The sequence below is a fragment of the Ixodes scapularis genome, unplaced genomic scaffold, assembly GCF_016920785.2.
Source record: "Ixodes scapularis isolate PalLabHiFi unplaced genomic scaffold, ASM1692078v2 PGA_scaffold4__175_contigs__length_147842914, whole genome shotgun sequence".
In the NCBI taxonomy this organism is placed as follows: domain Eukaryota; kingdom Metazoa; phylum Arthropoda; class Arachnida; order Ixodida; family Ixodidae; genus Ixodes; species Ixodes scapularis.
Genome location: NW_024609879.1, coordinates 102,389,833 through 102,406,387, shown reverse-complemented (window position 1 = coordinate 102,406,387; position 16,555 = coordinate 102,389,833). Strand labels below are relative to the sequence as shown.

Sequence of the window (16,555 nt, the reverse complement as noted above, 5' to 3'; positions counted from 1 at the left end):
TCAGACTTGGGGTGTTTTCGTATACCGCGTTTCCCCCTCCGCTAAGCCCTCCGCAACGACGAAGCCGCTACTGCGCCTGCGCGCCCATGGCCTTGACTATAGAGTTCCGTGTATCGTAGCGGGTTGCGGAGAGCCGTTGCGGGACGTCGAAAACCATCTACGGAAACTGCCTACTGTCTTTTGAATGACCTATTGGCATAACGCAACCGCGGCTTCAAACATTTTCTTAGAGCGCGCAGCTCTTAGGCGCCCACTTCCGTGTTCCGAGGCGTCGGCGTAACCGCGCTCAATTTAGCGGGAAAATTGACGTCAATTGTCCAACTAAATCTAGCGAAGAAACTGATTTTGTTCATAAGTCAACCAGGTCAGGTGACATCATTTTCCCCGCTAAACTAGCGGGGAAACTAAATTGGTGTTGAGGCCACGTGGCCTCAATTCTTTAGCCAAATTTAGTGGGGAAACTGTGGGAGGAGGAGAGGGTATGGAGGAGGAAAAGGGGAAGCTACGGAGGAGGAGGAGGGAAAAGTACAGAGGAAAAAGAGGGGGAGGGGGAAAAGAGAACGAGAGGGGCATACCCTCCCCTCCTCCTCCTCAAAAGCTGCGCTCTAATTTCGCGTTACAGAGATTTGTAAACGTCTTTCAGTTTTTTTCATGGGGGATCCGGGAGGTCTGTACCACAGGTGTGTGTTTTTAGCTTAGGAAATCCGGGAAAGGGGTGAGGAGGAATCGACAGATGCTATGGTCAACGTGTGTAAATAAAAGGAAGGAAAGAAGCAAATGCCCCAATAGGTTCGACCACCATTACTTACTTATTAAGAGCTGCTTTTCTGGCTTTCTTCGTGTGCTGACACTGCAGCGTGAGCCAGTCCCGAAGCGGTCTCGGTGTCCCTGCCGTGAACGCTGTTTGCATTTGGCCGGATGTCTGCGCCCAAGACCCGCCTTCTCAGCTCACAGCAGGTCTTCGAGCAGGAAGAGAAGTATGGAGCCCACTGCTATCATCCTCTGCCGGTAGTCATCCACGAGGCGAAAGGTACGCTGATGTTTTCGTCCGCTGATTGTCTTAGTCCAACAATTCACTCCACGCAGTTATTATACATAGCAGACATGTATACATTAACTGAGGGGAAAAAGTAACGAAACACTGTACTAGTTACCCGCTCGAAGAGTAACTTTACTTGTTACTGATTCAAAGGGAACGTGTTACGTCAGCTCGAAAGTACATCCGGTTACTTTCTCGTGACTCTGAATGTGTCGTTTTTCTGCAGCAGTAACCACCTTCCAATATTTCGTGTCACGATAATGCCTACCTTTTTAACGCATTCACGGGCATCTTTTTCGTCTTTTTATTGGTGCTTTTTTTTTTTCCGTGAAAATTGCAGTCGCGAGCTGGGGTGAAAACCTCCACAAGTAAAGTAACTAAATGGCGTTATTCATTACTCCGTAAAAAAGTAACAAGTATACGTCACTTCTTTCTTCTCTCGAAAAATAACTGTATATATATACCGCGTGAGTCAAATGGATCGATGGCAGTTTGATGGGACCGCATGAATCGGTTTCTTAACTTATCGCGCTGAGATTTACTACAGAGGTGCTCGAAGCTGGTACATTTATGAATTAAGAGTGTCATGAAACCTCCCTAGTCAAAAGAAAGTGATAAGCTTTCTATAGACGAAATTAGTTTTTTATTTTCTAAGCCTTTTATCTCCAAATCGTCAGAAAATTGTTCTGGACTATATTGGCGCTTATTACAATTGAAAAATTTGTGAGATGGAAGAAAAATAGAATTGGGTTACCTCTTCTGCACTTCATTTGGCCCAAATAGGTGCCACAGTAACATATAATATTTATGTTTGTGTACATGTAAAGTATAGAGAAACATAGTTTCATTTTTTTTTATTTACTCACGTGAGTCAATCTTTCAACGATTTTAGCGAAAGCTACCCAACTTCAGGCACCTCCGTAGTAAATCTTAGCGCGATACGTTAAGAACCCGATTTATACCGACCCTTCGAACGGCCATCGATCCCTTTGAGCCACGATGTAATTCGTTAATTTATTGCATCGCCCCCCCCCCCAGAAAAAAAGATATATATATATATTAGATACCATATAGACTTGACGCGTACACACAAGTCTGAACATAGCGAGTGTCTATATATCCTTTCTCGACTCCCGCAAAACCGTGCTGCTGGCTGTGGAACGCCGTGTGCGCAGACGCTTTGCTTGTCGCTCGAAGCGCCCGTGGTTGTGCGCACTTCTCTATCTATGGGCAACCGACAATGCAGTTTGGCACTACACGTTACGCCATCTAGCGGCTGCAAAATAAAACACTGGGTAGGCCAGGACAGCCCGGGTCGCCGGGCGCATATAGAAACCACGTGTGAACGTGGCATTTAGGATCGGCATGAGCCTTTTTGGGCACCGTTTTTCGTAAAAATAAATCCCAGCTTCACGTCTCAATGACCTCACCGGGTTCCTGTGACATCTCGTTTACTCCTAGAGTTCCCCCTCAAACTAAACGTTGTTACTGGTGCGTGAAAGACTGCCACAGTCGCGAAGGTAACTCAAGCGTCAAACTTTACCGCTTTCCTTCGAGATCTTGGGAAGCGACACGGCGACAGAAGTTGATTACTGCAGTGCGATGAATCAAGCAAGGGCATTTTACATTAATTGTTGTAGTGAACAAAAATAGATGTGCAGGCTTGGAAAGTGGCCTGACGAACTAGTTTTGCAGACTACTCGGCAAAATAACGTATTTATACAAGTCGTTTGCGAGTCACTTAGACAGCCACATAGAGAAATACGGTTAGAGACAATCGGGCCGATTGTTGCTTCGCCGTGACATCGAGAATCAGGCGATCAGGTCTTCAAGCGAGAGGCATATCGGCCCCTTCCGGCACTCATATAGTTGTACGCGTGCATCGCGTTCAGCAGGCGCGGTCGCAACTAAAACCTTCCAAGCCTGCGAGTTCTCAAATGGTGGATTTTCGTACCACATAAAGTTTTGTTTGTTTCGGCAACCAAAATTAAGGCCGAGTCTGGTAACAAATGTGACGACGTGCAGAAAACAGGATGCAAAAGTTTTTCTTTAGAAAAAGCTCATGCGAAGCGTAAATATCCATCTAATACGTACACTTCGTCGCCTGTCACCTTTTTACACCAGGCTTGCATATCACCATTGCAGCCATTGCAATGTGCGTACTGTTCTCTGGCATGCAGAGTTTGGTTCTAATTACCCACATTTAATTCCAGTGGTGAAGACAACCCAAACTGGTGTCCAAATGACAACTCTAGAATAGGCTGTGAACATTTGGACCAATCAAGGCTCCCGATGGTCTTAAAACCGCATAGAAAAACAGGCACATGGTGTTCACGTGCACATGGAGACTGCTGAAATCAAGGGCGCCGCCGCTCGCCATGGCATGACGGGCATACTGGCCGCCCCACAGTTGGCCGCCCCAATAACAAGCACGCTTCCGCTTGTGGCGCTGAATGCAGCACTCTCGTGGCACCGCCTGGGGATTGCCGGCTGGCTATTCTTGTTTTATGGGGTTTAGAAATATATCTATTCTGAAGCCAGGGAAAGTTGTGCAGGGTAATTCCAACCGTGTCGACACGCGACACGTGCAAACATGCGCGGTTTGGCCAGCGCCGATGCTTTCCAACTCTGCTGTCACTTCAGACGACAAAACATCTGAGTTTGCTTCGGTAAGAACGCAATTCTGCATTAAAAACTGTGCAGTGCAGACGACGCCGTTGTTTTGCAGGCATTTATGTCTGGGACATCGAGGGGCGGCGCTACTTCGACTTCGTCGGTGCGTTCGGTGCAGTCGCCCAGGGCCACTGCCACCCGAAGATCGTGGGGGCGCTCCGGGAACAGGCGGGGAAAGTAACCCTCGCCTCCAGGGCATTCTACAGCCCTGCCCTCGTGGAGTTCCAAGAGCGTCTATGCCGTCTGTTGGGATACGACAAGGTGCTGCCCATGAACACAGGTGCCAGTAAAATCAATCAATTAGCCTACCAATCAATCACTTCATCAATCAAATAATGCATCATACAAGTAATCCGTCAATTAATCAATCACGCAATCAAACACTCAATGAAAAATTTGTTCCGTAAATTACAGTCGGCGAATCAATTTCATCAATCATGCAATCAATCACTGTATGAAACAATTCTACCGCCAACTAATCAGTTGACCAAACAATCACTCCGTCAATTAATCAGTCAATCGATAAATCAATGAATCTCTCTGTATATATATATATATATATATATATATATATATATATATATATACATATACACATGTGTGTGTGTGTGCGTGTGCGCCTGTGTGCGTGTGTGTGTGTGTTTGTTTGTTTTCTTATGTCTCAAAACGAGAAAACATGTGTACAAGCAACGAAAAAAGAAAACTGCTTGATATCGATTTTAGCGAAGATTTCGCGATGGCTCCTTCAATGAATGGGGAAACATCGGCTGTATTTTATTGCTTTCTACAAAATTGAATTCGGGTTACTGGGAAAAATGGGTGGTATTTGCATACCTTTACTCGACGCTGAGGACGTCCAAGTGGATTCAGCAAAGCACATCAACATTGTCGTTTTGCAAAGACGCCAGGGCCCGTTTGCTCGAAGCTGGTTAACTAACCGCGGTTAACCGGATTTCCCTACGACGGGGAATTTTGGGTCACGTGACCGGCAGAGTAAGGACGGCGGGGAAACATGGCGGTGCCCCGGTGAGTGAGCTCCGCTCGCTTTGGAACTAATACGTCGCAGTAGCTGCAGTAGCGGGCGCGTTAGTCAGCAATGAATGGTGCAGGAGGTTTTCGCGCTGCATTACCTCACTTAAAACGCAAAACATGAGCAATGACCTCGCCGCATTTTTTAGATAGACTTTCGACTCTGACCATTCCTAAGCCTAAATGAACGCGATAGTTGTCGGCATGGCAACGTTTTTGGAAAGTGGATTGCCTTGACTCAATCGGCCGGGTATTGATAGCACACAGAAGCATGGAGCGTTCCCATAGACCTCTTGCTAAATTTCAAAAGCACCGAGGTGCATGCTACGAGTGTAGTTACACGCGCTGCACCTGCTGGCGTCTGCAGTAATAACTGTTCTGAAGCAAAAAGCCTAAAACAAATGTTGCCGTGCACGGGCGTTCGTCAACGATATATTATGATTATTTACTTCAAATCTTTTATAAGTGGAAGGCCAGCGCGCGCGGATCATAGAATTACACTTCCAGCGTTCTTCTCGATGTTCGGGTAATTTAATAGGTCAATTTTCAGTGGAGCCAAGCTACAGGTTTTTCAATTTATGAGTTCTTACATGCTGGCCAACCATGCTGCCGGTGTACCGCCCGCCTTTCACTGCTCACTTCTTTCTCATCGTTTTTAGGACTCAACTTCGTCGTCCTCTTTCGAAGTCGGAAGGAAATTTCAACGAGGCTTTTCTTCACTTCATACAGCCAAATATTTAGAAAATTTCCAAACAAGGGTTAATTTAGTTTTACCTTGCCAATTATTTGTACCACGAGCAATAAAAATGGTTTCTTAAGCTCAAATGTATGCCACGCTGCGTCGCGAAAACCAGGCAGCGCGCATTTTTTGGGTCCCCCCATTTCGGGAACCTTTCCACAGAAGCCACTTATATTCGCTACAGCCAGTAGGTGACACCGGTCACCGCCCCATAATAAAACACGGAGCTATCGCTCATCCAGCCCTCTTCAAACTTGGCTAGGTACTTGTAGGTACCTAGTAGGGAAGGTCGGTTAACTTTTAACCGCGGTTAGAGTTAACCGGCTTCGAGCAAACGGGCCCTGATGTATGGTGTGTTTCTCAGGCTTTTTAGACTACAGATGGGCAATAAACAACGCAATTAGTTTGATAATCAACTGAATTAATGGGCCACCTTGCTGCAGTTTCGAAGTCAGTTATTATGAAAGTTGCAACATGAAAAATCCGAGGAGGCAACGGACTTCGGGATGTCAATCGATCGTATCGGATGTCAATCGCCTGCTAATCACACAAATGTACGCAGAATAGCTGTCGAGTCCTTCCCACAAGTGAATTACTACTGTGTGACGCACGTTAAAGACCCCAGGCTAGCGGTTATACTGCACTGGTTAAATTTCCCATCTACAGCTGGGAGACTCGTCGCCCGTTGAGGCAGACCAAGTTCTATAGGCTGTATAAACATACACACAGCCCAATTTTGTTTTTCCTATTCACAATAGGGAGTTACAACACACCGTTTCGGGATTCCGCGATAACGATATCCAATGATAGAGAGTTTTAGTAGATGCTTCCGATGACTCCGATATACGATGAAAATACTCCGCCGATTCATCTTATCTTTACCGGGTACCTTTTTCTCCCGTGGACTTTCGAGCTGGAAAGCTACCTGCTGCAGCCTGCAGCACAGGAGTCTGCCAGATCTACCACCGCCGCTGTGAAACCGACAGGATCGCGGCAGCAACAACATGATACGTTAATGGCGTCATCAGGCGGAAATAGAGGGACCATTTTTAAGGACTCGATAAACGCACCAGTCCGAGACGCCTTGTAGGCGCCATAGGTTTGAACTAAAGGCGCTCTGGTTCAGGTGTGGAGGCTGCCGAAACGGCGTGCAAGCTGGCTCGACGCTGGGGCTACGACGTCAAGGGCATCCCGGCCAACCAGGCCAAGATGGTGTTCGCAGCCGGCAACGTCATGGGACGCAGCATCGCGGCCATCTCCTGCTCGACGGACCCTCCGCATTACGCGGGGTTCGGTCCTTTCCTGCCGGGCATCGAGATCGTACCTTACGACGACCTCCGAGCGCTGGAGGTAATGCGCCTTAAATAAGCCGCCTCGTATTTGATGGGTATCCCTATCATGGCCTCCATCCCCTCTGTCATGCTTCTCCCAATTGCCGCTTGGCAGCGCGAATGTCGGAACCAGCTGAGGTCGTCAGAAAGAGAACAGAGGAAATTACATCCTTCTACTGGTTAGAATAAGAAAGGAGAATGAAATGTTATTGTCTTCTACTTGATTCCCTGGCTGCTTATGACTTTTTATAATAAGTAACAGCTCAAGAAGGTAGGGCGAGGGAAAGGAAGGCTTGGGAGGAGGAAGCAGGCGGAACGCTGGAGAGGAGAGGAGGAAACCTCCACCTCTCTTTAGCGTTCTGTCTGCTTCCTTTTCCCCTGCTTTCCTTTCCTTCGCCCTACTTTCCTGAGTTGTAATGAACTACAGTGTAAAATATGTTTTTATCGGGAGTAACTTGTTGGAAACCTAAGACGCACAAGCGTTACGCGACCAAGAGAACACCATATTGTCACCGCCCCAGGATATAGGGCCCCCAGCGAATGACGCGCGTGCCTCCGATTGGCTGACCTAAGCAATCATGTGACCACAGGCAACCAATGACGTTCTTGTCGGCAGTCGTGATGCGTGTCACGGTACACAGACGATTGCGCCGAGATTAACCAAGCCAAAAACGTGTTGTAATTTATCCATATGACAATTTGGTTATGCATCAGAAAAGTTTTCGTGTAGTCAGCAAAAAACTCACTGCTCTGACGACACGTTAAGGCAATGGGGGCTGCTGTGGTATGGGTAGGATTCCGTGGTTTCGGAGTTTATTTCCCGCGAAATGCGGAGGGTGTTTTTCACAGTTTATTTTTTGCTGAAAATTCAAAATTCATCAAAATATTATTTTTTTTTAGATTTCTAGGGATTTTAATTTTGGAGTCTATTTTATGGTATTCCCGATTTGTAAGTTCAAAGAATAAAATCCGGGTGCTAGGACCCGTTGTGTTGAAAAATTCTTGACGAGCTAAAAAAAAAAAAAACATTGCATTACTTCAGGTGCACTGACCCTGTGCTTCTATGAAATTTATTTGTTTCACACCATGCTTTTCGTTTTTTTTCTTCTCGTGTTGTCGTTATGACCTTGAAATTCTTAGTTTTTCGGATAAATACGAATCGATGAAAAATTTACCGGCGAGTGTTTTTCGGGGTTTTTTTGTTTCGGATTTATCCGAAAACACGGAACCGTGGTAGGGTGACCACTTCCTGCTAGCGAAATGCAGGACACGCGAGGCAGGGGGAGAGAGGGGGGGTTGAGAAAATTTATTAACACGCAAACTACGAACCGAAGCTATGTTAACAGATTCAATATCCTGTGCTGTTTATGCACCTGCAAATTGTATAACAGCAATAAAGTTCAAATAATTTTCCCTCCCGGTGATATATTTTTGTGCTAAATATGTTATTAAATGTGTCGAAGTTGAAAGCATAAAAATCTACTGCAGCAGAACTCAATGCATCGAATGGAAATAAGAAGCTGCGGATCTTTTTCGGGTTATTGTTTCCTGTCAACGATACTTTTATAAACATGGTCCTACTAAAATTTTTAACATGATATTCTTCTTCGACCGTTGTGGGTTGCAGGCTTTTCGTCTTGTATGGCTGTCTTCACACACAAAAAAAAAAAGGAAATGTTTACAGCAACTTTTTCGCATTGAGACAACGATTTGAAAATAATTACAATAATTTATATCTAAACTTTTGGCGAACAATTTTCTCACAATATTTCGCCACCAAAGAGAGATGGGGAGAGGCACAACGGCGCACGCGCGTCGGATCTCCTGCAAGAACGACGGTCGGTTCCCGCAATGCTTGTATAGAAAATGGCGTACCAATGCGATTCACACGATTACGACCAACCTCCGCGCTTCCCCGTGTCCCGTTGTTCGGCAGCACCACGAGTTAGTTGCGGAGCGAATTTTACGACTGAGCGAAATACGGGAATTTCTCGCGGGACGCGAGCTCTCAATACGGGACAGTCCCGCGAGTCGCAGGGTGGTCACCCTAAACCGTGGGCATGCTGAGATTGTGTGCTTTTCTTCTTTTTTTTTTTCTTTAAGGACTTTCTGCGCATGCGCAGTACCCAGCTAAATTCTTCTGGGCAAACGAGATCGTTTACTCTTATGTTTTCCCGTATAGAGATTCATGAAACGAAGCACATATATTACATTTGCCACTTAGAATACACTCCAGAGGCAGCTCCAAGCATCAGCTCTAAAACCACGGCCACAATGCTCATGCATCGTGCAAAAGATCCGCGGAGTTCTCTGCGGAGATGTATGGCACAATTATCTGCGTACACGCCCCAAGCATGTTCGAAGCTGCTTAATTTATACATGCTTCGAACACGTCTGCAGGCAGTTTTTTTTCGCAGACTGCCCTTGCGGATCCGAACGTCTGCTCGTTCATGGTGGAGCCCATTCAGGGGGCAGCTGGCGTCATCGTGCCTTCGGACGGCTATTTCAAGGGCGTGCGACAGCTGTGCACCAAACACAACGTCCTTTGGATCGCGGACGAGATTCAGACGGGTCTTGGCCGCACGGGAAAGTAAGCATTTGCCGATCGAAAGCCTTAAACAAGTGCACTTAAGCCGCTTCCCCGGTACTTGCGTTCTTCAGTGCTCGGAGGCAGTCTCGGTCGCATGTGTGGCGTACGCGATCGAGTTGGTGGTTTTGTCCGAGACGCCGGGATATTATCGGAGCCCGGGAAACATTCTCCGTCAAGGTACTTTAACCGGACCGCATTCGGAACGAATTTTCTGTCCTTGTCTCAGGGACACGCGTCTTTGTGAATTTCTTAAGTGCGTCACGTGCGCGAACCAAGGGGGATTTACAGTGCAGACGAAGGCCCCAGGAATGTGAGTCTAGCCCAGAAGAATGCTTTGCGCACACCAGAGCCGGGACATAGAGGGGACTTTCAGAAGCAATGTGCTCGCGCCCCAAGCCTGCAGATGATCATGCTCTTGAGATGGAGTACGTGGCTTGCATTGGCGTCAGCTCAGCGGCCATTGTGGAGGTCCTGCTACTGAGCGCGTCCGTTCAACAGCATACATTTGACAGCACTGAGTGTGTTCTCCGCGGCAAAACCTGTTGGAATCGTCGTCATCATGGTGCGATGACGTCAGTTCACGTATGCAGGTTGTCAAACGAACGCGTTACTTCCCTGGAGGTTGACGCTCTTCACATTTGAGGATAATCTTTTCGAACATGCCCCCCTAGGGGACTTGCCCACGTTACCTAACGAGCGCATGCGCAGATGGCTCTGCGTTGATCACGAACAAGTACGCCCGGACATGGTTGTTCTTGGCAAGGCGCTATCCGGCGGCGTGTACCCGGTGTCGGCGGTACTTGCAGACGACCAAGTCATGCTGGTCATCAAGCCCGGCGAACACGGCTCGACCTTCGGCGGAAACCCGCTTGCTGCGCGCGTGGCAATCGCAGCACTGCAGGTGTGCATGAGCTGTAAGATAGGGTTTTACTTTGCTAGTTGGTGTTTAAATAACATAATAGAAAAAAAAGGAAAAAAAAAAAAGAAACAGAAATTGACTGGAAAAAGTCAGACGGAACCACGCAGGACTCTTTTTTGAATACTCTGCAATTCTTTAAACTTCTTGGATTCTTTTCATTTAATTTCTTTGTTGTTGCGAGTTTGCGACTGTCCTTTGTAGTTACTCTTTTACTTTGCCTCGTCTATTTGTGCTGTGTGGGGATCGGTGACTGAGTGCTTACGCACTGCCACAGACACTGCATTCGGAGCACATGGAGCGAAAGCTCTAGCTGCTGAACCTAGGGACATTGTGTTCAACCCCACGCCTACCCGTTTTTATCTGTATGAGCCTCGTACCGTCTTGCGGTCGTGTATCACTTCTGCGCAATGAACGCTAAAGACCCCAGGCTAGCAGTGATACTGCTCTGGCTTAATTTCTCAACAGCAGAGACGCCAGACGCCCGCCGGTACTGACTAACTTCACACTGACTAAACTTACACACAATAAAGTTACCATCATATCGTGCACAAGGTGGGTCGCTTACGGAGAGTAATCTCGGTTACGTTACCGTACTCACGTAGGTACTTGAAGAGGAGAACCTGGTCGATAACGCAGAACGCATGGGTCGGCTCCTTAGGTCGGGGCTGAGCAAGCTTCTCGGAGACCTGGTGCGAGAAGTGCGTGGAAAGGGACTGCTCAACGCCATCGTGCTAGCTCCAGGTGACCGTTTTTACCAGCCAAACATTAGAGGCGATTGTGTTTTCGGTATATTACGATGTTGTTACAACGTTCCTTCCGGAGCCAACGACAAAGAGCGTGCACAACAACCGCAAGTTTCTTGACCCGTTAAGATGGAAGGGAGGGGTAACCCAATAGACATTTTGCCAAATTACGCAAATACCGGGGAGAACCAAAATTCGCGAAGGAGCACTTGGAGCGAAGGCTTGCGCTGCTGCTCGTGCTGGGTTCAGTCCCCACCCCTGCCCGTTTCGATCTAGATGAGCACCGTACCGGCGTGCGGCAATGTATTACTACTGCATTTTGCACGGCAAAGACCCCAGGCTAGCGGTTGTACTGCACTGGCTGAATTGCTCACCTACATTCGAGACAAGTCGCCGGTAGGCTGTACCGCAGGCCATACCATAAGCACACCAATTTTGTCTCTGCATGTACAGGGTGTCACAAAAGAAAATGTACACTTTTTTTTTTTTTACCGCAAAAATAAACTGGGCATCGCCGAACCCTCATTCTCCGCCCAAAGGTAGCGCTAGAGGTCACAACCAGATGCCAAAGTTTCAGCCCGATCCGATAACTTAATCAAAAGTTATAAATGATTTTCTGAAACTTTCAATGGGAAAATGGCGGCCGACGGAGTTTTCAAACACATGGGGCTCTATGGCACCAGAAACCGAAAACGGGCAAAAATGGGCTCCCTTTTCCCATTGAAATTTTGAGAAAATCACTTATAACTTTTGATTAAGGTATCGGATCGAACTGAAACTTTGACATCTTGTTGTGACCTCTCGAGCTACCTTCGGGCGAAGAATGAGCGTTCGGCGATGCCTAGTTTATTTTTGCGGTGAAAAAGACCGTGTAGATTTTCTTTTGTGACACCCTGTACATTGTTTTTTAGTGTGGAAGTGACTTTTGTTGTGCACCAATGCCAAAACCGTCATGGTGCTTTAGGGCACGTAATAAACATCAGCCTCGACATCAAGCACCAGCATATCGTCAGTTCTTCTTCGCCTTGGTCTCGGACCGTATCCACGGCTTCGATCGCCTATGACGCTCCTAACCTCTGAGTCCCAGCGCAGCGTCGGAGAGTTGGGTGCGTGCCATGGTGCATGTCTTCTTGCACGTTAGGTCCCCGTCTTCTGTCAGTCCAAAGAACGCCAATTTTGCGAATGTCAGCGGTATTTAACAAAATGTTCATTCTGTTACGTCTGCATCCAGGCGTGGACGCCAAGGAAGTCTGCCTGCAGCTCATGAAGAAAGGTCTGCTCGCCCAGTCCAAGACCAGGGACACGATCAGACTTGCTCCACCCTTGGTCATCAGCGAGGAAGAGATGCGCACCTGCATCGACATCATTACCCAGACACTTACGCACTATAGGAAGCCATAGGCATTCCTTTGCTTTCCCCGGCTGGCTGAGAAAGCTGATTATACCATGCGTGATCTATACTCCGTTTCACATTATGCCCGATCCCGGCCGACACTTGGTCGGTGCCAATCAAGCAGCACCAAAAGTGCTTTGTCACGGCGCTTATCACGGCGCTCGCACAATGAATCCGCAGCGATGTTACGCTTCTTTTCCGAGAGTGATTGGTTTAGAAGGTAAATGCAAACCCACGAAGACAGCGAGTTCCGCGGCACTTTTGGGCGCTTCGGGATCGTCGGTCGGACCTTGATTGAAACGGGGTATAGAATATAGAGGTACCGTCCAATACTACCAAACGCTCAGGAGTTGCTGAGGTTTTTTTTAATATTGCATCAACAATAAAAGATATAACCGATGACACGTCCTGTTAGAGCAGGGGTCTCAAACTCATTTGAGTGGCGGGGGGGGGGGGGGGGCAAATAGCCCACTCCCGATAGGTCGGGGGCCAACGTAAGGGGGGGGGGGGGAGGATTGTAAAAAGGGGGTTCAGTAATTTTATTGAGAAGAGACCTCGTGCTTTCTGCTCTTTGTAAACTCGCAGCGTGACAGTGAAATCTTTAGTTTTTATATGTTTCTGAGACTACTTCGGGCCATTCTACAATGTAATAAAACGATTTACAATGGCACTACCCCGCCAACGTGCTGCAATTTTGAGTAGAGAACAAGAGAACAAGTACGCTGTCGTTCCCGTTGCTTAATTCACTCGGGAATTATTTCAGCTCAGCATGCTTTCCCCCCCAAAAAAAACTTTTCATGATCAACGTTTTGTTTTAGTACTAACAGTTTTATAGCAGCAGCCTAAAAAAAAGCTTTTATTTTAATGCGGATAATTTTTAAATGCGAGAATCTCTTAACTCGTGGACTTGAGATCCTTGGCAGTTTCTCCAGCTGAGCGAGAGTTCGTGCAGCCCAGCTCTGTCTTTGAGCAAAAAAAGCTGGGAAGCAAACATTAAAACGAAATACGAGGGAAATTAAAATAGTATAAACTATGTGATACGTTATAACAGCACAGCTACGCGTACGGCGGAAATGAATAGGCGACGTGACATCACTATGACTCGTTCTATTTGTAGGGCTCGAGACATGGGAAAGGGTGCTCGCAGCCGTTTGCTTGTGGGCCGCATCCGAGCGAGTCGAGGGCCGCATACGGCCCGCGGTCTGCGTATTTGAGACCCGTGTGTTAGAGTATAGATTTTTACGGTTCTTAAGGGCTTTTCTCGAGCTTGGCTGTTAAAGTTTCGCCGAAGCCAGCATTACTAAACCAAAGCCGCGGCGCTTTGGCCAGCCGCGGCGTCAGAATGGCGCGATTCCAGAATACTTAAAAACGAAAGAATAAAAACACAAAACGAAGCATACACGGACGACCACACTTTTCTTAAATAGTAACTTGCTATTTGAGAGAGGGTGCTTCTCTTCCTGCACGCGGAGAACTACGTGACAGAAGGAGGAGCATGACGGGAAAGCTTAAGCATAGGATGACGTTTTCACGTTTTTCAAGCAGACGACACGCAGAGAAAATACGAAAGCGCTGGTTTGCGGTTTCCTTTTTTTTTTTTTTTTCATTTCCATTGGTGGGTTCAGCTTCTTCGCTTCAGCGGTCGCGTCGGAACTGTTCGGGGATTGTAATCCTTTTCCTCCAAATATTTTGAAAGTAATGTCTGAAATGTTCGGGCATATTCTTTTGGGGCCGATTGCACCTCTTACCCCGCCCCCTTCCCCCTCTCATCTCCCCCCCCCCCCCCCCCTCATCCCCCTGCTCCGGCTGTACAGACACTGCTGTCCTTGGAACTGTGCTTGCAAAGTAGACATCCCCATTTCCTCTTCCCTTTTGTGTCAGAACCTCTCCATGTTGGTGTGGTGTCTGGACGGCCGAAATGGGACGACCCCACACAGGAGAGGCTGACGCGAGACTGATCGGTTTAGTCTTTAGTAAAGACGAGGAAGTAGAATGGGAAAAGGAGAGAAAAAGACTGGGTAACCGTTTTAGATGGTTATTTTGTTTAACGTTGTTTTGTTTTTATAAAAGGAAAATGGAAGAAGAAATCGAAACCTAATGCATGTAGATTGTTATTCGAGACCGCTAAAACTCATTGTGCTCGTCCGCTATGGCAAAAAAAAAAGTTTACGGACGACGCATGTGAAATGAAACCATGCATGCAATTTGTGCCACGCTCCCCGCTGCATTTGAAACACGCATGATTCGTTGATCACTTTAAGGGACCGTGAAATGATTTTGGAGAAAATTTTACTGACTGCATATCGTTTACGGGATTAAAATAATACTAGCACGCGAGATTAGGAAGGCTAAATACTAAATTTTGGCAGATAAAAGCGGCCTATTTCTCACACTCTCTTCCTCGAACGCTCGCAACGAAGCTGAGTGTATGAATGGGTGGAATAATAAACGAGTTATGGCGAAACTTCCTGTAATGGGCGGTGCGCCAACTAGAAAAGTAACCGCAATATCCACAGTGTCGGAGTATTTTTTCTTCCTTTTTTCCGAGCATTTCAGTTAAATTTAGCTTCCGTATAGGATACGAGTAGTGTGTTTCTCGAGCTGTGCTCGCAAACGATGAAATTGTCGATGAATACTCTCGAGGGAAATGACCGAGTTCAACATTCGGTTGCGTAAGCAGTAGCGTCAACGAGAGCACGACAAGGTCCAGGCAGAAAAACAAAAATGTGCATTCTCTGTAATGCACCCGTGGTTCTGTAGCACCAGGACGGCGGGGAACTCCCGGCAGAAATCCTCTCATGGGTGGTGGCCATCAGAGCCGTATATATAGAGAGTTTCGCCATTCATTGGGAAGTATATGAGACAAATCAGGAGGCACCACTGGCCGAAAGCGGGCTGGGCATGTTCCAGGGCGTCTTCACAAATTCGAATGTGGCCAACCAGAAGCCAGTAATAATACCCTGGCAGTGGTCGCGAGAAACAAACTTAATAAGTACGACGGAATAACTCTCGGTGACTAAAAATATGGTGAACGTGATGTTTCAATCACGGTCATCCAAAATCATGATGCAAGAGTGCGACCAGCGGAACGCTTGACATAATCCGTACACCAGGCGCCGAGGGCCGGCAATCTGCCGTCCGAGTGGTCACACTCTCTTCGAGCGAAACAGAGTTCGAGCGGCCACTTTCGTTTCTTACATCTTTCTGCATGATCATGATCGAAACATCACGTGCACCCTATTTTCAACCTTAAAGGGTTACTACATTGAACTCTTACGCGCCTATTAAAATGATTAAAACTGTTTCTCGCTACCACCGCTAGGGGATTCTTTTCGGCTTCTAATTGGCCAAGAGAGCATGTCAAGCCCTCCTTCTGCGTTTGGTGCACGCCATGACTCTGCCCGCGCCTCCCGATAACCAGACTCTCTCTATACACGGTTCTCGTGGCCATCACAGTGAGGCATCTGCAGGTCACCTACAATGGTATGAATTATTAGGAATTTACACCTTACAAATAACGGAAAGAACACCAAACACAAGGACGGACGAGATCAAGTGATCGACGAATCAGTTTGTAATCCTGACTACAAGTGTCGCTCGTACCTCCCTCTGCGCCAGGAGTGGCACGCGCTGCTTGGCCGATAAGATAATGTCAGGGCATGAAATTGACATTGTTTTGTGTTCTTCATATTATTTATATGGTCCTTACCAGCACGCTCCCTATTCTAAATAGGAATTTATATTACTTCTTTTCTAGCGTCTTGTGTTCGCAGCCGAAATAGGAACTTACCATTTTACACTGAGTAACCGCCACTCCTCCGCTGCTTGGCCGATAAGATAATGTCAGGGCATGAAATTGACATTGTTTTGTGTTCTTCATATTATTTATATGGTCCTTACCAGCACGCTCCCTATTCTAAATAGGAATTTATATTACTTCTTTTCTAGCGTCTTGTGTTCGCAGCCGAAATAGGAACTTACCATTTTACACTGAGTAACCGCCACTCCTCCGCTGCTTGGCCGATAAGATAATGTCAGGGCATGAAATTGACATTGTTTTGTGTTCTTCATATTATTTATATGGTCCTTACCAGCACGC

At 47.0% G+C, this 16,555-nt stretch overlaps 1 protein-coding gene across 1 annotated transcript; it reads left to right on the top strand.

Moving 5' to 3' along the window:
- Positions 1-918: 918 nt before the first annotated feature.
- Positions 919-12,464, top strand: LOC8041441 (ornithine aminotransferase, mitochondrial-like). The gene is made up of 7 exons (XM_040213171.1): positions 919-1,030; positions 3,768-3,992; positions 6,607-6,830; positions 9,229-9,401; positions 10,110-10,302; positions 10,923-11,061; positions 12,295-12,464. Exons 1-7 carry the CDS (start codon positions 919-921, stop codon positions 12,462-12,464), a joined length of 1,236 nt encoding a protein of 411 aa, XP_040069105.1.
- Positions 12,465-16,555: the final 4,091 nt, after the last annotated feature.